The sequence below is a fragment of the Phaethon lepturus genome, unplaced genomic scaffold (genome assembly GCF_000687285.1).
Source record: "Phaethon lepturus isolate BGI_N335 unplaced genomic scaffold, ASM68728v1 scaffold54551, whole genome shotgun sequence".
In the NCBI taxonomy this organism is placed as follows: Eukaryota; Metazoa; Chordata; class Aves; order Phaethontiformes; family Phaethontidae; genus Phaethon; species Phaethon lepturus.
In genome coordinates, this window is record NW_010516595.1 from 2,151 (window position 1) to 26,796 (window position 24,646).

The window sequence follows — 24,646 nt, forward strand, 5'->3', positions numbered from 1 at the left end:
AAATGTGTAGTGCTCATCTGTAAAGATAATCACATTTGTACGGTTGCGTAGCAGCTATGGTAAAGGGTCAGAATACATTGTGGCTAAAAAGCTTGTCTGCTCTGACAAAACTATTAGCTCTATCAAGTCACATTTTACTTGTTATGTAGTAGAAGAAATCAGTATTTAAAATACCCCATTGCAAATTCCAGTTCAGTAAAATACATTAGTAGCACAAAAAGGTCACGTTTTTCTCTCCAGGCAATAGGCAGTTTCTTTCTAAATTATACTGCCTACTGCTTGTTTGCAACACGTAAATGATGACAACTTAACAATTAACAGCATTTCTGTCCAGTTCTTGACTTTCACTGACCATCAGAGGGGTTTTAGACTGCTCTGTTTTCCCTTTACTCTCCTCATCTTCTAAATCCTGTGACACTGCGGAGTTTTCCTCAGCAGTGTCATGCATAGTGACCCTAGAAGCTTCAGTTGCATTTCCTCTGACTGTAATGTGCTCCCATCCACCCTGGAAAATATTGATAAAGAAGTATAAAAAGCGAAACATCACCACGCAAGTACAATATCCAATGTGATGCTTTACGTACACTACTAGTTTTATACTATTTTTTCATGTGGAAAGCAATTCCTGCTTTGGGCTGAATCAGAAAAAAGGCTCGTTTTAAAACAAAACAAAACAAAGCATAGCATACCTCCCTGATATATAGGTAGTAACCTTGAGGATTATTTTTATTATAGGGAATTGAGATTAGTTGGGTCAGGTATTTGTAACAGAGCTATTGCAGGTTTTCCTTCAACTTAAAAGGGGCCAAAACCTTGAAATAGCCTTTGTCAAAACATTGAGGGTAATAGAGGGAACAACAACGGGAAACAATCACATGCAGACTTGGAAGGAATCCATTTTTTAAAAATGGTGCTTACTTTACTCATTTTTCCATTATAACTTTTACATTACCTATTTAAAATGAATACTTATCAAATGCAAATAAATGAGTTCCCAGCTATAACTGCATAACCCATTATATTAATTCAAAAAAGGAACCTAAAACTGAAGAACAAAGGTCAATTGCCTGCAGGTATACACAAGCTTTAGAAAGCTTGCCAGCTGAAGCAGGATGGCACTTGCCTTTCAAAGTATGCCCATGGGTATTTGGATATACAACTTCCAGGCAGTATTATGCCCCCAGCACTTACCCCAATACCATAATCCCATGAGAGGCCTTTCGGTTCCATTGGCTGAACACCAGTCCGATGGCAGACGGTCCCACAGCTCAAACTATGACTTCCTTGCACTTTGTCAGCTATCACCCAGACCTCAAGAAAGCAAAGAGAGGTAATAAAACCTGCTCTTCGTGCTGCTCTTCGTGAAAATTTTAAGTTTGTTTGACCACTTGCAGAAATCAGTCTTGATCTTCAGTAGGCCAACACTGCTCTAATTTAGTCAGAGAGACACCCAAACAAGCAACGAGATACCAGTGTTATAATTAAAACATTGCCAGATAGTAAGACTTGGCAGGAAAAGAGATTAAATATATAAAATAGCCTTTTTAAAAGAAGAAAAACAATTAATGAGGCTTTTTACAGCAAAGGGCTGGCTGTATCACTATTTCATTTGCAGGATTTTTGTCTTGCTGTCAGGATTCCAGCATTTAGACAATCACCTTGTGGAATAAAGTTAGTTGAACAAAAATAATTCTGAATAACATTTAATTAGAAAAGTATGTTAAGCATAATTTTCAATAAACTAACAAGACACAAGGAAGCTTAATACATACCTGGTCCAGAGGCCCTACAGACATTTTACGGATATTATTTGAAACATGATCCCAAGTAGATCCTTGAGGGTAGCTTGGTGTGATACCTTGCCGGTACCAAAGATTGCCTGTAAAATAAATAGTCCTGGTTACAGCTCAGGATGTCTGCTTTGTATAAAGTGCTAGTAAAGAACGTAACAAATCAGTAGTTAATACTTTCTGTGTTCTGTGGAAATGCATTGTGGTTTTGACTAATGTGTTACAGTGAAGGACAATGAAGTTCCTACTTTGGGATCTGTATTTCTATAGTTTTTTATAACTTCTCTGGAAAACAGCAAATACTCCGTTTTGTAAAATTTCTAGGGGGAAAATGCTGATATAAGGAACTATGCGCTAAAGAAGTGAAGCAAATGAGATTAAGATCTCTGAAGGAGACTGGTGTTAAAGGCTTATTTCTTTTACAAAAGGATGCTTCATAATTTATCTTGTCATGATGGTGTTATTTCTAGATTTTCCAACAGGACGGTATTCATCCTCAGTTTTGTACATTCTAGGGTTTCAGACAAAATCCTGCCATGCAATTTTCTTTTTTGAGATTCATCTATCTCCCCCTCCCCCAAGAATATTGTTGCTATCTAGGGCATTATCAGATACAATAAAAACAAGTCTTCAAAATAGTAATTAAGCGGGCTGCCTACTCAATCTCTTTCAATATGAAATATTACTCCTCTTGGAGCAACAGTAATCATCTGTCCAAGCAGAAGCTCTAACTTAGCCTCTCCTTTTTAAATCAATCTATCTGATGTATACTGCTTTATTTTTTGTAGCATTGATAAGTGATTTTTTAAAATCCTTACCATTTTTATCCAACACAAACACGGACGTTCGTCCTACTGAGACTTGTTTTAACTTTTGTTTTTGAGGTGAAGGAATATGGTACCAACAGTCACCTAAAGGTCAGAAATACTTGAGTAAAACATTGAGAAAAAAGAATTATATATGAGAAGTCTTGGAAGTGTCTGCAGTTGAAATACATAGCTGTGCAAGAAAGCTGTGAATGACACTACACTCAAAGTATTTTTACTACCTTGTTTTTAGAAACAAACACTTTAAATCACACAAATGAAGAGCAAATGAACTGCTATAATTATCATGAGTATTATTCACATGCACTGTTTTGCACAGGTATGGGAAAGGCCTCTGCATCAGACATGGCAGTGTAGTAGAGCTTACACAACGTAGACGATGAAGACTGTACCAAAAAAGTACAAGTACTCACCTGCAGGTTTCTTTGGAGACACTGAACCTCGATAGAAGGCTGAACCATCTCTAGCAATAGCCCACACTTGGTAAAATGCTCCAATTGAGATAGAAATGAAGGGCTGGTCGGTTCCCACATGAAGCCAGGATGTTCCCTGGAACAAATCATGGAAGATGAATTATGAAGCAATGGTTAAAAACTCCACAACAAAATATCGCTGGCTATTGCCAAATGGGAAAAACCCTAGACAGTGAAAAATATTCTAAATAATAATTCCTGTACCTTGTGACTCACAGAAACAAGGTCTCTTATCCTCAAAGATACTTGGATATTTAACTCTTTGAAATCAATAGCTATGTTAAACTGTAACAGGGCCTTTTCTGTTGAAATTGGTGGAATTCAGGCACCTACAGTCTCTGAATAGGTGAACTGCAATACTTCACTTTTTTTAAATTAACCCCTTTTTTGATTACACAGAACAATAGTCTCACAAAAACTGAATGATATAGAGCTTCACTTTCCAGACAAAATATTCCAGTTCTTGCTGTTGCACTGCTGTACAGATCTATGCTCCTGTAACTGACTGAACAGGAAGAAAAAAAATTCTTAAAATTTTCAACTACTTGTTTTTCTACAAATTCCATTATAGTATATCATTAGTGTTTCTTTTCCCCTGTTATAATTATGGCTTAGAATTAGTGCGTATCAACCCTAATTTGGTGTTTCAGCACATGTCTTTAGGAAAGAAGTATTCCTATTGAAGTTACTGGGACTATTAGTTCCTTTCTGCATACTTTAGTGGATGTTCACTCATTAAATCTGTCCCAGTTCATAGGCAAAAGTCCAGTCTGTAGGTACGTCCAGGCCCACCTGTCTTTTAAATAATCAAAGTCATTTCCAGGCCCAGAAAAGTTAATGGACAAACTCCTACTGATATTAACAGGTGTTAGATTGGGACCATACTTTAGAGAAATTCCATTCCTGGGCAGTTTATTTAAATGGGATACACACACCATCAACAATTTAAAAAAAAAAAAAAGAGGAACTAAGCTATCAGCACAGCAAGTGGAAGAAAAATGCTTCAAGAGAAGATACACAGGGGCTGAGAGAGGCTTCTGCAAGTGACGTGGCGCAAGCTAAGGTAGATTATGCCAGAGAAGCACTATTGTAAGGAATGTGGGCAGCAAACTGTGTTACAGTTGATGGACAAGCACTTTCAAATCTGGGTCATAAAAGGGAGTAAAATAACAAGGTGCTAGAAGAGAAGGCACTGCACGATTGTGTGTATGTACTTGCATCATTACATTAAATACATGAATAGGCAGTAAAAGTAAATGGGGAGCCTTACAGCTGGGTTTTGCTGCGTCACTCCAAGCCTGCAGAGCACGTCTCCTTTGTCACTGATTGCCCACAGTGCTACTGCTTCTTCATCATCTGCCTCTGAACTGGGAATTATGGAGATGTCCCACAGCATAACAGGAGGCACTTCCAGCCATGGCCCGTTGGTAACTATCTTACATTTTCTGAAGCAAAAAAACCCCAAACCCGTCAGAAGTACATACTTTCTATAACTGAATTTTGTTTCCTGGTCCACTGTTGACGTCAGTGCAAACTATCGTGAAGTCCTTTCATTAAGTAGGTAGAAAAAGTATTTTTAATTTGAAAGGGGTTTACAACAATCAGTCATGTTTTGCAACAGGTTTTGCATTTTGACATATTACTGTTTCTCAAAGCTTCTGTTTTAAAAAAATATTACTTTATAAAACCAAGGCCACCCAAGAAGTCTGCAGTTTGCGCTACACTGCTTTCTAGCTCTCTAAAACTCACGGAGCAACAGCTGGATAATGAATATTTGACCCCAGCTAAGAATCCCATTGCAGAGAGAACTGCACACCCAGTTCATTCCTTCCTCTGTCTTGGTTAAGGGAATCACTTTACAGTTAGTTTTTTGGTGGGGCATGTTAAAAAGTTATGTAGTATCTTGAGGTAGGCAGAGATAAGGCAGCTGTAAATTAAAGAGTTGGAGGTATGTCATTGTGGGAATTGGTGTATTTTTTTCTGTGGAAACTACAAGAAAATAATGCTGTCTATTAGATTCTATCTATATAGAATATATATATCTTATTAGATTCTGTCATCACAACAGTAACTTCTGTGCATGAAGAACATCCTAAAACACTCGGGACATTCTTCTGTTTGCTAGTTCTGAAAAACTGAACCCAGCCCTGAACTGTTTCCTATTTGTTTTCAATTTTGAATTGATAATTAAAATAATGAGAAAATGTTTAGGTTTAAGGGTATTTCTCAAGTTGCTTATCTTATTTCAAGACACCATTTTGATTGATTTGATATAGTTTGTTTTGTGGCATATCCTGGAACAACAACAGTTTGATGCTTCAGGACCTTACTTCAAAGATTTTTGTACATGGGCCAAAATACTAGCTTTGTAGCCTCAATAACAAACAGAACAATGCATAACTCTTAAGTTCACAGCAATTTATTAGCATAGCTGTTCGATACTGTAGTATAGAAAGCATGGAAAAGCTGGAAAAATAGTGAATGTACAGACTTTTCCTGCTTCGTAGAATAGAATATAGCGGCAGTTTGCGATTTTCCAGGTTCCCCGTGAATATAGTGTACTGTGACTTAAACGGGGTTGGGATTATCTGTGGCCTAGTACGCAGTATGTGGAATTCATATGTTAAAACTATTAATATATAAGACGTGTTACCAGTTGTTACAAGGGACCCAGTATGTACTAATATACCTAGATTCTATTATTCCTTAATCATTCACCATAAGGAAAATCAGAGAGAGTAACTAGCTGACTTTTATCTACAGATCCCACAAAATGAAATAGGGTATCTACCTGTAAAGGCTTAAAATTAAAGCGATAATACTAAAGATCATCAATTTCTCTCTTGGATATGGGTTATTTATTGCAGATTTCTTTACTACTGCTTTTCTTGTTTGGGTGACGAGATTCTTCCCCTCCTAACTGAAGGAGACTTCTAGGAAACAGTTAGCATTCAAGTTCAAAACTTTTATTTATATCTTAGTTCCTTACCTTGCCCAGCGCCTCCGTCGGACAAAGTCTTTCATTGTCTTGTGACCATGGTAGGACCTACCAAAACAGATGTAAATAGGTGTTCAGGAGGATGTCAGAGCATCTCCAATTTCAGTGCCAGCCTGAGAGCACTGTCTATGTATCTGCCCACCAGACATGCCCGCTGACTTTAAAATGCTTGAAACTGTAGTTTGCTAAGCTCACCTTGCTGCCCTACCTCCCCGGCAAATTTCAGTGTTAGTGTTCCCACAAAAAAGGAGAAATCAAGGCACACTTGTCCCTGTTAAGGCACAAAAAATGTGCAAAACAGCAAACAAGAAGAAATGAGGACTTAAGTATGGCATTTGTCTGCTAGTATTTTACGTAGAAGAAGGTATCTCCTTACGCTGGAAAGTCTGCTGCATACTGCCAGCCTTCCCGATCAGTTCCGCCTGAAGTATTAAAATCAATATACCAATCGGATACCTATTGTCAAAAGGAGACAATAAGAATAACAAGCACAATCAACACCTAATGTATAATAAAAATAACCTCCTCTGCTATTTTCCTCCAGCTTTTGGAGTGCAAAAACTTGCTAGAAACCCTCTAATACTTGCAATATAAATTCATACAGAGGTTCCCCAGTCTTTTTAATTCAGTTGAAGAGAAAAGGATCAGAAGTCCTACTGAACAAAAAATCCCACTCAATACTTAACATTCTTTTGACTATGGAAGATTATTGCTGTTGTAAAAATGGGCTTAAATATTATGACAAATCCAGGAAGAAAATTTGGGTCACTTGAGCCCAAGTCTTGAATCCTGCTTGCCTTGCCTTCTTGGTAAAAAGACTTTTAAGACAGAATTTACCCAAGACCACTGTGGAGAAGGAGGCTTGGTGTTGACTTTTGTACATTCCTGCAGGCCAGACGCATCGCTCCACATGTATCTATCCGTGGGCAGACCTCTGTGGTGAAACAGTGTACAAGGAATGCAAAGTCATTTACAATAGAGAATTTAAAAGGCAAGGAAAGATAAGCCTATTTGTAGCACTTCCTATTTTCATATACAAAACAGTCTTCCATCATAACTCTCTGTATTTAGAAATATCATGTGAGTGATAAGGATAGTGGGAAAGAATCTGTACAACTGCTTCCAGTTACACCAAATTTGAGGACCATGTAAACTTTTTTCTGTAGAGTGATACTCCTCACTGCTATTTAAAATTGGAAGGTGTATCTGAGTTTCTCTGGCATAGACACCCATATATGTGAATACTTTTTCAATACTTCTGTTCAAATACAGTATTGAAGGACCTAATGTATTTAGCACAGTATGTATATGAATATGTAGATCCTAATAAGAACTTTGCTGTATGGCCTTAATAAGGAAAGATGTTGCAAGCAGGTACACTTTGTGCACTCACAAAACAGAAATCTGTAATGTTTTGCTGCGAATGCATTTTGAATGCATAATTACAAATCTAGAAAATTGAGAAACACTGCTCCTTCCATCTCAGGTTAGCCGTTAAGTGTTGGATGAGACTGAAAGATAGAATAACTGTACTAACTATACTGAAAAGCTAGAACAAACCCCTTGTTTCATTTGACAGTAGTAAAAAATGACAGTAAATAAATACAATAAATTGAGTAAATAACCTGCTGCTATATCCAGTGACTGGGTTCCACCGTTGGTTCTCATAGATGTAAACACATTTCACATCTGACTGCGTATAAATGTTATCAGCACTACTGGCCAGTCCTACAAGAAAAAAATTATTTGGATTACAGTAAAGCTAAACATTAAAGACACTACATTTTAAATTCCAATAGCCACAGTAATATTGCTGATTATCTTACTTCTCACTCTTAAGCTGAAAATACAAATATATATATATATAAAAATATACAACTGCAATACCAATTCCTTCCTGATGTGTGGCCTGTTCACTGTATAACCCTACATGTTAGTTAGGCTCAAAGAAGGACAGCTGAAATAGCTGGAATAGCTGACCCAGCTGGGAAGGTAAGAAAGAGATGTGCACATCACAGTAGACCAATTGTCCATACCTTGTATGAAGCCGCCTCCATATCCACCAGTGTAAAGCCAAGCTGTGTGATCATATCCTATGCCCCACACTATGCCTCGGTTATTGCACTCGATCAGTCGAAGATGACCTCCAACTTGACGCCAAAACCTGCCAGAAAAAGAACATTTTACATTTACTGTATACCACATCCATCAGGAATGTATGCTTTCCCCTCCTACAGCTCAACAATCTTAAGGACACACAAGTTTATACGCTCATTTGTTCAACCTCTGTGCAATCTGCAGGTGAAAGCAGTTGCCAGTTGAAAGCATTTCCCTCTGAACAACTACTGAAAAGCTACCTGGAAGGAACCTGTCTGCCTCCACTTCAAATTTCCAGGCTTCGAAGTATTTATTTTCCTTTTATTTTATGGCCTGTTTTTATATCTATCTCTCTATGTATGTATACTTAAACACTAGTTACAATGACCTTGCTAGAATCTTTATGTCTTAGTGGCCATCAGCTGCTTCAGCTTTAACTTCATCCTAATTTTTTTAAAATCTAGGAATTATATTTATCTAACAAGAAAACAAATGATTTCCCTATTTGCTGTAGAGCTTGGTAAGTACAAGGGCTTTAATTCTTCCTATTCTCCTAATCTTTGCAGGTTAATCCTTTTCTGGGGCTTTACACAGCCAGTTGGCCATGGTACTTTTCTGGGGAAGAATGGGGAAAATAAAGAGATTGCAGAGGAGTATTTTAGTTATCAGAATGGCAGGAGATCATCTAGGTCACGGATCCCCCAAACTAAGATGCAAGAGCACATCAGCTTTGTGATTTGCCAGACGTTGAAGGTGCTCTACGCTGAAGGAAAAGGACTAAAGGATTTCTCAGGTATTATTCAATGACACTTTGTGCAAGTAACTTGAAACTGGGGTATTTTTTAACTTGAAGATTGGCCTTTAACTCACCAGTTCTGAGGCTGGTATTTTTTTGCTTGAAGAGTTTGCGGTACTATATTATCGTAATTGTTAATAGAAACTGTAAAGGTGCTGCTCCTGAACTGTAGTGACTATAGAGGACTGAGAATTTCGGATTTCCTGACTCAGATAAAACTGAAAGCTCAAATTACATTACAATTACAGTGATTAGGTTTAGTCTAGGCCATCTCTTAATTTAAATAATTGGGGCATTAAAGATGCAATCACAAAAAAATGGGATCTCAATGAGAAAGGCTTTTGAAATTGCATTAATAGCTCTAGCATCTAAGAATCAAAATACGATTTGGTGAATGTCTTCAGATGTACTTAGGAATATGAAGGCAGCCATTAACCTTGTCATTGACAGACATCTGCAGTGTACTATACACTCCAACAGCCCATGAAAGCCACTGACTTGACATGAAAGACAGTCTTTGCTGGACGGCATCCCATGCAGAAAGAACAGCTTCTGAAACCTCTTACATTTGATCACATGGCATTGGTTGTGGTCCAGCCTCCAGTTCAGGACTTGGCTCACTAACAAAGATGTCTCCTTTACAAGTAACTGACCAAATGGCATGGTGAGAAGGAGGGCCTTGAATCCGTCTGCTTTCACAACAGGACATGTTCAGCAAAGACAGCTACAAAACAAGAAGCAGGGAACCAAAAGCGTCCATTTTACAGTGAGAACAAAAATTTCCACAGATGCTTTAGTATTACAAAACAAAGTTTTGCTGATTTGCAAGAACCTGCAAAGGTAAAGTGAATTATCAGCTTTTTCTCAAAGGCACTGGAATTCAGTGTTTCAGAAATTATTAACACAGTCACGGGAACCAATGTGGTTTGCAGTGTCTGATCATTACGAAGTATCTTTCAGGTTTTCCATTGCTTCAGTGTATATATGCTTGCCTGCCTATATATAAGACTCACTATATCAGTGAAAACAGGTAACGGTTCTTCTACCAATGCAGAAGAATAGACTACCTGAATTTAACTCCTAACTCATTTGTAGCCTAATCTATATCCGGACATAGGAAGGGAAGGAAAATCAATATTGGTTTTACTGCAGATAACTGCAGCATCAGAAAGCATGCCAACTCCAGAGGAGATAGGAAGACTCGGGTGCCTCTAAATAAGTTTGAACAGACTTTTAAAATACCTAAGTAGTAAAATAGGTAAGTAGCCTAGATACTGTAATGTAATGCTGAGATTTCAGGACTAGCTTTTATGCTTTGTATCAGATATTGCCAGCTTGAAATGAAAAATCAAGAGAATTACCCAGTCATGCATTTCTTGCTCTGTTGTGGCTGCCAGGCGGATCGGCCATCGCTGCTTTGTCCTTTCAGGTGTATACAGTGCAAAGGAGTGTTTGGCTTCATTCAGAACTTCAACTATAATAGTGACTTCATTCAGGAACACGTGGATATACTAAGACAAGAGAAAAAAAAATTGCGACTAAGGTGACTCGGATATATCTTCCTCAGTGCCAGCATTTTTAATTTCAGGACTACGAATGAGGCATTCTTGCCAAGGAATCAAAGAATCGATTCTTGGTGCAGAAGGAGTGGGACTCAATTTCCAGTTCTGCCCTACCTCTGATTCATATTGCATTAACCCTATTTATGAAGACCCTGGCCAGCCAAGCTTGGCTTTTTCATCACAATCAAGAACACTTTGAACTTTCAAAAGAATTCCTAATTGGTGCAAAGCTGATGGTTTAAGCACTGTGGACAGTTGCTGACTGGGTACTTCTGCCATAGTGTAGACATAGCCACAGCTTAGAAAAGCTTGCAGTTTGCTAGTACCCTGGGCTACCTTTGAATTGGTTCCCAAAACTTAGAACAGTAGCGTACCATAATTTGCCTCTCTCAAGAAAACTCTTTTCTCTTCAAAGGTTTTCCTTTGCCAAATGCAACTGTCTCAAGGGTCCCAAGCTGAACACACCTTTTTCTCCTCATGATACATGTAGTAGATGAACAGGATGCTGTCGCGCATTCCATCGCTCCCAGTGAACTGCTCAAGTGCAACTCGAACATCCATCCATTTATGGGGCTTCCAATTCCTCCACCATTGCAAGGTCCCAGTTTTAACCCACACTGACTGCAATGCAAACACAAATTTACAGGAGTAAGGAAACTGCATGACTCCCTCCTTTCTCCTAAAAACTATTTTTTTGCGACAAGAAGAAATCTCTGCTGCAGGTTAGCCTGTGCTGTACCAGTTCATTCTGACACAGAGTATACCAGGGCATTCAGGAAGCTGAAGATAAAATGAAAAAAACTGGACAGTTTGGACTGACAAAACTGGATAGAAAGGTGCTGAAATAGCATATGTACATCAGTATTAGCATCGTACCTCTGCAAGAATGCACTAGCATACAGATACTGACTCTAGTGTGCTGCTTGTTATAACGCAATTTAAAGGCTGCATACAGATACTGACTCTAGTGTGCTGCTTGTTATAACGCAATTTAAAGGCTTTTGACATCATCTTTTTAAACTTGATTAAAACCCTGGACTCCAAATGTTTTTAATGAGACAAATTGTAGATGTCATTTGGCAATTAGCAATGAAGAGACCAAAAATGTGAATGGATCTGAAAAGAGACAAGGAGTCATAACAAAGGGAAAATCAAACAAAAGTGCTACCATTTAAGGGCTGATAGTGACATTTGCATCACTGCTTTATTTATGCAAGTTATATTAATCCCTTAATGGTCACAGAGAGGCAAAGTTCACCTACTCGAGTCACTGTTTCAATTAAGAAGCCTTATCTTGTGTGGACCAATTCATACAGTGTTCCACTGTTGCAAACGTTTCTCTGTGGATTTCAGGTTTCAGTGTACTCAAATAATGCTGACTGATGCTTCACTTGCTCCTATACAAAACTAATGTTTTTAGATAAAGATTGCTGCTCAATGTTTGATAAGCTGCTAGTTTCCCACAGGGAGCTCAGACATCGATAAACCAGGAAAGTTGTCATAGACAGAAATAAGGATGAATATAAAGCTGACAGTAAGTTCAGATCAGTACATCAGAAACGTATTATTGATGCCCAGTACCCAGAGATGTATTTAGTAGACAAGAGGTAAGTGTCCTCATTGCTTACCTGCTCAATAGCCTGTTCGTAGTGCCTAAAATTCTCCAGTTCCCGCTTTGTCCTTTCACTGAGCTGCTGAAAAATCTGCTTTCGCCATGCTGCTGTCTGTGCTGAAGTGACAGATAGAGATAAAGATTGCACGGAGGATGACAAACCTGGAACAGAACCAAAACCAATAAACTCCAGTGAGCTTTGAATACAGTTCTGTGAAAGGTAAAACACGGTGCTGCTTTGCACACTGGACTGAATCAACCCAGTCTAACATAATTTTTCTAATTATTATACTTTGGAATCAGTGTATTACAGCCAAACTTCGTAAATGGTGCACAAAAATGGGATCACTGGATGATTATATAGAATCTCTCAAAGCTGTAACCTTTGTTGGGAGTTTTGTCACTGAACTGCAAGATGATTAGGTAATACAATGCATTAAGAGATACACTGTTATTAAATACTGGGATGCCACAGTTCATGGTTTATTTTGAAAATAACGGTTATATTCCACTGTCTTTCAAGAATCTAAATTCCAACCCCATCCAGTTATCAGCTGGACTCACATTCACAGCCTCTGAGGAATTTCTCTATCTTACCTTTGTCTCAGTAGGAATGGTAGGAGCGAGGCAGTTATTTGTGGCATCTGCATCTCTCAAGAGAGCCCTTTTCACTACTTTCAGTTACTATTGAGTGATATTATGACTTTTGCTTGAAGTTGCAGTTTCAGTGCAATTAAAAATGAGATGCAAATCCAGCACAGATTATTTTACAAAATTCTTACAGAAGCTCAGAGAAGATACCACCTTTACATTTATGTATCTCAATCACAAAGTGCTTTACAGCTAAATACATGCAGCACTATCCTCAGACATGGAGTGTATTAACAAACTGCAGTAAGAGTAAATGGGTTATCAGAAGTTTTGTGCCGTGGTTTTGCTCAAACAAACCCCAAACCAGCATTTTTCTTAGAGCATTGGGAATTCGGGTCTGTTGTGGTGACCAGATAGTACCTGACGGAACAGTGAACCATTTCAATGGGCTGTGCAAATCTACAAGACAGCCTCCCCCAGACACCCAGGCCCACACTGGGTGCTCATCAGCTCCATACTGTTCTTCAGCTCCCACCGAGAACATGCCAAGGGAAGACAGGCTGGATGTTTCTGCAAAGGTGCTGACGGAGAGGATCGGGTGCTTTTGGGCCTCCTTCAAGTCAATGTTTGTCCACTGCAGTTCTGCAGAAGGATTTGCATTTGTAGAAGGTTTATGGATTTCAAGATTAGCTTTCTCATTACTAGTGGAAGCAACAGTGGCTTCTCCTTGATCAGAGTCCAGAGGATCCACAGTCAAATTTGCACGTACTTCTGCTGTCTGGTTGCCTGTGCTGTTACCACTGCTGCTGGCTGCAGCTCCCATCGGGGGAGTGTTGGCAAGGTTCATGAGTACACTTGGAAGCTCTGTATCAGAGGAAGTATCTGCATCACCCTGAATGATCGCATTTGTTTGGTTCTGAATATCATCAGTAAAGAAACAGCCAGCACTGAAGGACAAATAGATAATGAATTAACTATCATTCAAAGCGTTATAAATTAGCACAGGCCTGAGAGCACAGACATACAGAAATCAAACTAGCGTTTCACTTTTAGGAGAGAAACAGCAGACTTCTTTTTTAAAGGTCAAACTCTATCATCAAGGGAAAAGAGTCTAACACAAATCTAGCAGACCAGTCTAGTAAATCTGAAACATAGGAAGATACTTCATTGATCTTTTCGAACAATCGGTGGTGTTGGCTGCCTACAGCTCTCAGGAAAACACTGATGCAACACCACGTTTTCTGGATATGAAATAGTAAGATGTTTTAAAGTCCATTTTTAACTGTATGATTTTTGTCTTAGCTAGAAAGGGCTTCTACTCAGAGCACGCTCTGACTCAAACGAGTAGCTTCTGCAGCACTCCCAGCTTCACTGGCACATCTTGCACAGCCACAAGGCCAGCAGTCAGCGGGGAGTTACTGACTTAATCTCTCTAGGAAAGGAAACGTACAGAGACACTCAGGAGAAGGATAATTGCTAAGCAGAGTTGACACTCCTTCATGGTATTTCACAGGTAACATTTTGTCTTATTAGACTAGTTCCAGATAGTGATAGTAAAGCCCAGAGAAACATGCTTTACTGCAAGTATGCAGTGAATACCAAAGTGGGAGCTTCAGTTTCTACTCCAAGGGCAACAACTGCTGCTTATTGTTAATTTTAACGGCAAAAAAGCACGCATGCTTTTTGGCATACATAATGATTAGAGATGCCTTCCCCACTCCTCCCTGTCTGTACCATTTGAATGTAAAGAAATATCTCCTAGCATTGAAACTCTTGGCATAGAAAGTCTTGAGCAGGTATTTTACTAAGTACCTGAGCAGACTTGTTGAGCTCCCAGTCTGAGATCTGTCACTCTCTCGGCCAGTTACAATTGCCTTCCATGTCTTCCCACTGAGCTCACTTGGTGTGACACCTTGACGAAAATAAACTGCTCTGTCATCGCAGCCGATTCCCCAGACCTAGGGAAGGAAAAAGCTTGGTGAAGGAGATGGCAGGGAATGCAGGTAGGTACCAGCTACAAAAAAGGTGCAGTGGTGGAAAATTCAGCACAAAAATCTGCTGGACACAGCATTTTCCTTTTGTGTTCTTCCTTAATGCTGATACCGTAGATGCAGTATAAAATTCTGTACCACCAAGAGAAAACTGTTTGCACCTGAATGTGCCATACAGGAGACATGCTGACTGTTATCTTCTGGTGAAGAATTCAGCCACGCATTCCTTCCTAGCAGTTCAAGCACATGGACCTCTTGTGCAGCTGTCTTTATCAGCATTGCTGACAGTCCTTGCCACATGTGAATACTGCCTGAACAAAGGCAAACATAAATATCCTGACAACTCGTATACAGCTGTCTTACCTGGTTATTTAAGCCTACAGTTACCATCATCATTTCTCCAACCATTTCAATCCAGCTTGTCCCACAAGGATTATGCGAGTTTACTCCTCTTCTAAACCACACCTACGACAACAGCATAAAGTCTGAATTTTCCTCCTTCCGTGTTAGCAGGCAGACAGCTGGAATTTAGTTTCTTTAGTGGATTAGTCTTAATGTCTAATACCGACTTGCCACATTGCCTTAAGAAGTCACTTACCTCCTTGGTTCTTTATCAGGTAAAGATAAAATAATTCTTAGTAGTACCCAAACTGTGTGTCCTTGTGACCAAATACAGCCCACAAGGAGACTTTTTGTTATTACTTTCTGTGGCAGAGTTAGTTTCTCTGCCATTGGAAAAATGCTTTTATTACATGTCAACTGTAGGCTATTTTTGGTCACTCTGAATGAGTTTCTAAATAGTGTTCTTGTGCTCAAACCCTAGAAGCAGGGCTGATGGAGGAAACTGCCAGAGGGATCTTTTCAGTGGTACAGCTCTTTAAATTGACTCCCCTTAGATTAGTTTTTACCAATCTGAAAGTGGCTGTGGGCTGGAGACCTGGTAAAAATTTCCATCTGGATTTAGCATATGGTCATATAGTGGCAAGCAGCTACTTTAGAAGTTGTTGGTTGAATCACGCAGCAGACAGTGTACTTGACTATCTTGTGGCAGATCTGAAGAAAAACATGCTAGCTTATCTATATTTATTATAGTGGTTTTATTTGGCAGATGGAGCAGGCTGGACACAGTCTGTTACCATGGTTCAGCTGACAAGTAGTACCTCACTAAACCAGAGTAACTCAATTACTTAAAACTGCTATACATACACAGAATTTATCTATGTTTCTGAATTCAGTATGAAGGGATTTGATTGCTACCAGCACAAGAGCACTCTAGTACATTCTTTAAACTTTCAAAAGTCCCTGTGAGGAGCAAGGAGTTGGACTCGATGATCCTTATGAGTCACTTCCAACTCCAGATATTCTATGGTTCTATGATTCTAAGTTAAAACCCCAGTAAGAAAGTAATTGCACATACACATAACACATGTCACTTAATAAATACAAAACCCCCTACATTAAAAGGCTGATGAAGAGGGAACAGTTACAGTAGGAAGGTAAAAAAATAGGATAATATAGAAAAGCATAGATGAAAATATTCCCCACACACTGCTTTTGATGTAACCTTCAGACCATGCGGAAACATGACTGAGCAGCGAGGACCCCCTTCAGTTACGATGCTTTAATATCCCTTTGAAGCTGGCCCCTTATCACATCCCCACCAACATCCCCAACCACCTACCACATCTGCCTGACTTGGGTTTAGAAAGTTCCTTCCAGGAGAAAAGCAGGAAGTTCATTAAATTAAATGCAACTACATATATCACAAACCACTGAGCATTCCCGTAACGGCAAGGGGGACTGGAATTCCCCAAACCATAGGGATAGTGAGCCCCAATCACCAATGTTTCCTATGAAAGTTACATGCCTGTTTGAGAAAAGCAGATATGAAAAGGGAAGAAAAAAGCAGAACCAGAGCATGACACCTCTTACTTTTCTATCTTTTGTAACACACCACACCACATCAACACCCACAGAGACGTGCATAATTCCATTTTCAGAGCTTGGAGACTCCACAATACTCCACGAAATTCCTGCAAGAAACAAAACCCAGAAGGCATTGTAGGTTAGCTTCTAATTCAACACTATACAAATCAAAGGGGTTTCCACCTGTATTTAACAAACTTTACCTTGAGGATTATTCCTATCAATTCCTTCTCTCACAATAGCTTGCCCTTCCCAAAGAGTTGCCCAGAGGAGGTCATATGGTCCACAGCTGATCTGTACAACTTCACCAGGAGTGGTGATTACGGACCACATGGAACCTTCTGGATTGTGATGGCAGACATTTTCTCTGTACCATACCTAGACAAGTTTAAAAAAAACCCCCACAAATAAAACTTAGAAAAATATTGCTACAACAATGCAACAATTGAGACAAGCATGAAGACAAACTGGAAAGAACAGTCTTCCTTTAACAACAGGATTTTTTAATGCAGTGTATGCACTCTGACCTTTAAAGGTATTTTTTGGATGTTGATTATGCAGTTGAAGACTATTTCCTTATGTACTAAAGGAGGAGGGTTTTCCACAAACTAGCTTTTATCATGGAAGCAAATCTGGATTTGGTACAGTAACCCATTGCTACAACTTCTGTGTACATTTCAACTTTAAAAAACACTTCAGTGTATTTCAGGGCATGTTACATAAACCAAGAATAAACAAGTATATAACACAAAAATATTACTGTTAGATGATGGCCCAACCTCACTTTCACTGAACAGAGCTTGCCACAATATCTTAATAGCTTAATATCTTAATAGCTTAACCACAGTGGTTAAAAATTCCATTCTCTGTGCAGCCTTCAGTGACATCCAGTCCATTTGCTAGCCTTGGTCCTACTGTCTGTGCATTTTTCTATAGACCACAGCCAAAATAGGAAAGTCAAACATAGAAAGCATCCTGTGGTAGTCATATGAGTGCACTAAAACATGACTGCTGAGTGCTAAATCCTCATTTTTAGAAATACATTTGTTTCTCTGGGGACTTTTACTTGGGAAATGAAAGCATTTTACAATGTCAGTCAAGTAAGCCTGTAGAGTGCGATGCTTATCACTTACTACTGGGAAGTATGAGGCATAGGGAATTTTATTTTAAACAATTTAACCAAGATTGCTTGCCTCTCCAGGCAGTACCAAGTGTGACTGAAATTGCAGGCTATCTATTAAAAGTATGACATTCTTCTGTGTGAGACCACAAGTTAGAAATTGTCTAGAGACAATAAAGGCTACTCAGATACATGCTGTAAGGATGAAGGAAGGAAACCAAGAATAAAGTCTTTACAGCACTGAGCAAAAGAGGAGAGAGCTTATGGGAGGCCTAAAAAAAGAAAAAAAAAGAACGGTGTATAGTTTTCAACAGAAAATAAACTTAAAACATTCCAGAGCTGGATTCCACATTGCCAAGTCAAGAGGTTACAATTTTCTGATCAGTAAGTCTTAGAAAACCATTTTGTAAACTCTTTGTTGAATCATTCCCAACTTTTCCCCACAGAGGCAAGGGACAATGCTTTGCAAGAATCTTTGTCAGGTTTTAACAGGCTTCCTCTTTGTTACCGGTGCCATAGTCTGCATTTGGGCATTTTTCAAGATGTAAAACACTACTCAGCCCAAGTTTTTAAGATTCATCTGTTTATAGAGGTTTAAGGCTTACATAGAACAGCAGCCCTAAGAAATACTAAGCCTTTCCATGTACAACACAAGTCATTACATAATGTCCCAAAGCAGCTCTTAACATCCTCTGCCAGATGCACATGCAATGTAGTTCCTTACCAACATAAGACGGTAACAAACCTGCCTTGCTTTACAAGCATTTAACTCTTTTTCAGTAGTAATGTATATTAGAAAACTGCGGGAGCATGCACATACCCTTCCTTGTAAAGAAACCGCCCACACTGATAAACGGCCAAGAGGCTCATCGGTGATTTCCCATCCTCCAATGGAAATGTCATTGAAAGGGTCTGGCAACTGATCTGGATCATCATGTGATACGATCTGAAGCAGAAAGAAGGAAGCTTGAGGAGACACTGCAAATAGACAGGTGATTTGGCTGGTGGCCTAACTTGTTTCTTACAGATTGGTTTATGTATTGCTTACTAAAGTGGCTAGGCATGGAGATCTTCCTCTCATTCCCAGCTGCTATATGCAGATAGAGGGGAAATGCTGCCAAAGCAGCACAAAGAAATCTGTGTTTCATCCCCTAACTAAAGGAAATTTTTACTCTCAGAACACTGCATACAGACATTCTTTGAATTGGAAAGCTAGAACATCACAAATTAAAATTTTTGTACATTCTTAGAATGGAACAACAATTATTAAAGAACAGTTATTCATATATATAAAGGACACAGCTGGTAAATGATGCTAGACAGGTGCCACCTCGAAAGACAGTGCTTTGTCAAACAAAAAAAGGAAGTTAAAAAGTTGGTTTGAAATTTGCAAAGGAGCCGAGCATCTACCTCCAACTGCATTACCATCAGATTTGGCACCTCATTATCACAGGCTTCTATGAAAAATCCCAGCCTTCCATTTATGCTTGCAAGAATTACAAGTAGGAAGTCAAGGAATCCAGGTCCAGCCCACAGAGCAGTGATAAAAAAAATAAATTCCCTGCACTTTTAATTGATTATTTCAGAAGATCAGTTTAGTTAATATTTAAAAGATATCCAGAACCTTTGCCCAAATGTCCCGTGATTTGTATCTCCTGTATCTGATCCACCTCCTGCGTCTGACACAAGAATTCCATTTCTTATCCTTTGTGTAGGTGCTGGGGAAGTCTATGGCGTAAGTCCAGCCCTGCAAACAGAGGTTTTCTTGTATGAGAATCGGGACCAAGGGAAAGCTTGAAATCGTAACTCGGACCGATTCTGCACAAGAGTCACTCCTACAAATACAGTACAAGTTACTGTGCATGTCTCAACAGCCCTGATTAACAGATCTGCTAATGCCATGAATGATTTATGAATCATGTCCAAATTCCTCTGCATGATATACACAGAACAAACAAGACACAGTAAAGCATTTTACTTCCTTTATAGCAAGATCTTAAGTAACAATGGCATCCAGTTGCCAGCATTTTGTGGCCTGATCAAAAGAAAAAAGCTTCTATAGAAGCTCCTTCAGACAAGATCCTTCCTTGTGTTGTATTATAGTTGAGCTATGCCCCAGAAAGAAGTACCTATGGGAAGTTATGCCTTTTATTTTTACAGACCTTTTACACTTTTATACAAGTGCCTTTTATTTTCCAGACTAAGGATTCCCAGAATAGATCCCTTTTTGTTATTGTTCACCTACCCCTTTCTCTGTTGGTTCCCCTCCAATATTTTCATCCACATACCAGTCAGACTCCCACTCCCAGTGTGGTGAAGGCAATGTGAAACTATCAAGCTGCTGATGTTTTAGCCCGCTCACATCACTCCACTGCCAGCGGTCACTGGGCAGTAATTTCTCACAAAAGCCACCAACTGGATTCCAGCGCTGCCAGAAATAATAAATAAAGTATTTTATTTGAGATAACATCATCTCCTTGTACATCTGCAGAGTCCTAGGGAGTCATAAATGATACTTTTCTTTTTTTCTGCAGTAGAAGAGGAATAAATTCCTGGGGTGAATGAGAAAGTTCATACTTTAAGCCCCTAGCTAACACAGTCTTTGGAGGAAGCTTTTTTTAAGTATCAAAGAAGGGCTGGCTGCAGAGCTAGTCACAACCAAGTCATTTTCAGCTACATAGAGAGGAACATCTGATGATGTATTTTACTACTAACAGTGCTTTCTTCTTTGGTAATGTGTGGCACCATGATACTGCAGCATTAGGGTAATGCTGTACAGATGGCCTTGGGATCTCTAACCTACTCCCCATGAGAAAGGGGACCAGCATCTTGCCTGCACTCGAGAAACAGCATAGCTTCTGTGCCAGAAACTATGTCAAGGTAACTATTTCAGTAAATCCTCTTTGTATCTTATACCAAGACTTTTTTTTCCACAAATCTGGCTTTAATCACTTACAGAACAAATAGTTTGCTAGGGTTTTCATCAATGCACCTGTGATTTTTTTCCCCCCACACTCTTACCTACTGTAGAAACACTGGCAAAATTTGTCATATAATACTGGGCACATGGAAAATGAGTGGTTCAAAATCGTTCTACAATTTTTAGGCAAAATACCATTTACTTTTACTAGGAATCTGGCTATATGGCTTTGCACATTATCTGTAAAGTATTTTAATTTAATTTTGTCGTTGTTAGCTCTTGCAGAATAGCTCCTTTTGTGCTTTCTAGTATTTTGTTTTCCATTTTTTCATAGCCTAAAACAAACAAAACAAAAGTTTTAAAGTAACAAGTAAAATCTTAAAATTTTGCATTTTTAAAAGAACATGTTTCTGTAACACAAGGAGCATTAAATGGATGGAAGGGTGTATCAATGTTAAATAATGTATAAAATTAATTTGTTGTCTTTTTACCCATGTAGGTAAGTTCATGTCTTTTCTCAACTTATATTTATCCCATTGCCCGTTACAAATCAGAGGAATGTGCTCAAGAAAATCCTTCCGTTTTCTCCTCAAATAACTTTTGGTTAACTTAAAACCAAAACAGACAAATTTCCTTTAAAATACTATTTTAAAAGGCATTCTTTTGAAGTACATAACATAGGAGGGATCATCTTAAGACTTCTATGCAAAAAAGCTGGAAACGTACTTTAATGGAGAGTTATGCCTTTATTAGAGAATTCTTTGAAACACTAAAAGATAGCATTCTTAAGAATAATACATACTTGATAATGTATCTTTGTTGCCTAGAAGTTACATTGGACATTTTCTTAAGGGGATTGTGTATTTGTCACTAAGGGAAGGAAAACATCAGGTGAAAAGGGTGCATGTTCCAGTCTGAAATGGTTTGCATAAAACAATGTAGTACACATTGGCGTTGCTTTTGTCAAGAGCAGGGAAGTAGAATTCCCAAGGGAAGGTTAAAATATTAAAAGAATAATCTACTATATGGCACGTATATACTCTTCAGAAACTTTCAAAAAATGAAACCAAACAAAATCAAACAATCTTCCAGTGAAAAAACATGCAGAGACAGCTGATGTACGGATTTGCTGTTGTTCCTTTCTGACGAATATGTGGCAGTGTGACAGAGGTACCCTTAACATGTCATACCTGATTCTCATAGGTTTCTTCCTGGTATCTAATAGGAACATCACCCGAGAACACGTAGGTGTATACTTGATGATCACAGGCTATTCCCCAGCAGCACTGTTTGACAGCAGAGACCCGTTTGAATTCCAGCTGCGTGTCCTTACAGAGCTCCCAGTACTGGCCAACAGTAGACAGAGTGTAAACCCTCCCAAAAATGTCAACAGCCCACAAAAGGGAACCGGGCATGGCCATGTCTGAAAGGCAAAAAGGAGGTATTAATGAAAACGACAGTTTTAAAAAATGGATCATGAACCTACTGTAGGTCAGTTCTCCTCTGAGCCACCATCCGTCAAATTAAAAAAAGATGTAAAGAATCATAGAATCATGAAGGTTGGAAAAGACTTTTAAGATGATGATCTTTTAAAAAGAGCCCATGCAAAGCTGGCAGCCAGATCTCTTTCAGTCAGAGCTGTGCAGTTACACCTCTTAGATGCCTCTGAAAATCCATGTGAAAGACCTTGCTACCACCACACTATTGTCCATCCTACAAGAGCTCACAACAGTAACAGGACAGCTTTGGCAGACCGAGGACAGAAGTCAACACTGAACTGAGATGAAGTATCACGGACCATTTTATAGTAGGCGGCTTTGCTCTCAAGAGCTGGTAATGCTGGTGGTGCTACACACACCGCTCATCTCGGTTCCGCAAAGCCATGGTAACTCACGGTATCTCCTTCTCAGCCTCCTCTTGGCACATGCCAACATAGCTACACAAAGGAAAAGATGTGAAAGGGACCTTCTCCATAAGCACGCATCTAGTTTTAAGCCATGGACACATTACCTACTGCTGCCAGGAAACCTCTTTCCAAAGCATGCTGATGACTACTTTGGGATCTGATCTTTATTTGATATACATAGGTGTGATATTTATTTAAGTATACATATAGCGTGGTTTGACAGCAGAGACCTGGCTGAGTTCCATTCCAGTTTTGTCACTGAATAGCCTGCCATTTTCTGGGCACTGCAGGCCTACCCTTCATGGAGGGGTCAGCATTTTATGAGAGGTAGGTGTAGGCCAGTCCTTTTACAAGTGAAGAAAGGCCAGTGTATTTCTGTCACTTGGCCTTGGGGATGCCATTAAACTGAACAAATTTCGGTTGCTCTGTATGTGTGACAGTCAGAACTACTGATGAGTACTTTGAACTTTGCCTCCAGTTCTACTAACTATGCAGTGGGGGAGCGGGAGGGGAAAGGTAGAGAAGAGGACTCAGATCCAACACAATGAAAGAAAAGAGGAATCCTTGCCTGGAGTCAGCGTGGAACTCTGCTGCTTTGTTGTCAAACGGCAACCGCGCTTTCAAGGCAAGAGCCTAAGGAGACTTGCCTGCCTGCTTTCTGACTGATAATAAATGGTGGTGCACAGGGACTAACTTGTACGGTGTATGTGAACGGCGGAGGTGAAACTGCAGAGAATCCAGAGGCAGCTAGGCCAGTGTCAAAGAACAGCACAGTAAATTCACATGGGATCCCAGGGAACGTTTCATAATTCTTTGATTCCTAGAGCTGCTGCTGCCAAGTACCTAAAAACCTGGATCCACCAGGTGAATAACAGCTAACAGCAAGGAGAAAATTTATAGCGGCAGAGAATGAGCGAGGCCACGGGAAGGTCACGAGCAAAATTCTCCTATTAGTTGTGGCAGCATAACTATGATGAATCCTCTAGTTCTGACTCTTTTTTTTCTCCTGTTGCTGCTGGGAGTATGAAGGCATGTATTACTGCCTTTGTCTGCTCTTGGACCAGCCGTTTATCCTGTCTTTCTAGGTTAGTAAAAGTAGGATAGTACCGAAGGACAAAGTATGGAAAAAATGGAATGGAACAAAGCAAAGATGAAGTGAAAATTATGTGTGCACCCTTGGGAAAATAAAGGCCATGCAAATAAGCCTTTCAGTATTAGCACTTAAAATTCTGCAAAAGAGCCTTTGTAACAGAGGAAACTATTATGCATTTAATTTTAAGCAACCACAACGCCAGCAAGCCTGGAGTAAAGGAAGCATTATGGATAATGCAATGAAGACATCTACCTAGCCAGATAATAAAGAAAAGTGATGCTTGGCTGTGTTAAAGGTGGGCAAATATTGAAATGAAGGCCTGCAGCTGGAATGACGGTCAAGGCAGGCAGAAAAGTACCTGGAACAGTTCAGAAAAAGGTAGTGAAAATTCCAAATATTCTAAAGGTTATGAAGTTAGAAAAAATATGGATGGGACAGACAGATAAACCAGGCAGAGGCAACTGGATTGAAATACTCAAGGAAGCCAAGATAAGTGAGAGTTTCTTCATACTCTGATCTTTTAAGACAGTGTTTGGAGAATCATGGGGAAATCCCAAATGCATTTGGGATTATAAACTACTTGTAAGACTTCAATATAGGTCCCTTTGCACTGGCGATGCTGCAGAAGATGAAGACAGACGTTGCTTGATTTTTGAAGGATGCTTAGGGCTCGTGGCTCATGTGCATTTCAGTGAATGCAGAAGCTGCCTGATGTTCTTGGGAGACTGCAAAAAATCAGACCCACACCTGCTAAATTCGTCCTCATCCCCAGCTCAGCCAGGTGATTTCTGCTAGAACTAAAACTACTTAAATGGTGTGTTGTTAATGAAAATTTCCAGCTGCCTGGCATAACACCGATTGCTCCAGAACTCGAGAAAAACATCCCAACTCCGCGCGCGTTACAAAAGTAACGAAGCTCCTCAGCAGGGAGGGGACGCGCCGTG

The 24,646-nt window shown here is 39.4% G+C and overlaps 1 protein-coding gene across 1 annotated transcript; it reads right to left on the reverse strand.

Annotated features, from left to right (window-relative positions):
* Window positions 1-307: 307 nt before the first annotated feature.
* TECPR1 (tectonin beta-propeller repeat containing 1) lies at window positions 308-22,124 on the reverse strand. The gene is made up of 24 exons (XM_010296093.1): window positions 21,894-22,124; window positions 20,029-20,211; window positions 19,408-19,530; window positions 18,604-18,729; window positions 16,867-17,041; window positions 16,670-16,770; window positions 15,101-15,202; window positions 14,559-14,704; window positions 13,167-13,693; window positions 12,172-12,317; window positions 11,009-11,164; window positions 10,343-10,492; window positions 9,548-9,705; window positions 8,125-8,252; window positions 7,714-7,816; window positions 6,926-7,022; window positions 6,465-6,544; window positions 6,080-6,136; window positions 4,361-4,535; window positions 3,031-3,166; window positions 2,609-2,701; window positions 1,773-1,879; window positions 1,192-1,311; window positions 308-505 (listed from the first exon to the last, which is right to left on the reverse strand). The coding sequence occupies exons 1-24, from the start codon at window positions 22,122-22,124 to the stop codon at window positions 308-310; spliced, it is 3,618 nt and encodes a 1,205-aa protein (XP_010294395.1).
* Between the last annotated feature and the right edge of the window lie 2,522 nt (window positions 22,125-24,646).

Excerpts from the sequence above, each read along its gene's own strand:
- TECPR1 (XM_010296093.1), bottom strand. The coding sequence starts at position 22,124 with ATGGCCATGCCCGGTTCCCTTTTGTGGGCTGTTGACATTTTTGGGAGG. Across the intron at positions 19,531-20,028 it reads GGGAACCAACAGAGAAAGGG|GGCTGGACTTACGCCATAGA; the intron begins GTAGGTGAACAA and ends CTCTGTTTGCAG. Across the intron at positions 14,705-15,100 it reads CTGTAGGCTTAAATAACCAG|GTCTGGGGAATCGGCTGCGA; the intron begins GTAAGACAGCTG and ends TTCCTTCCCTAG.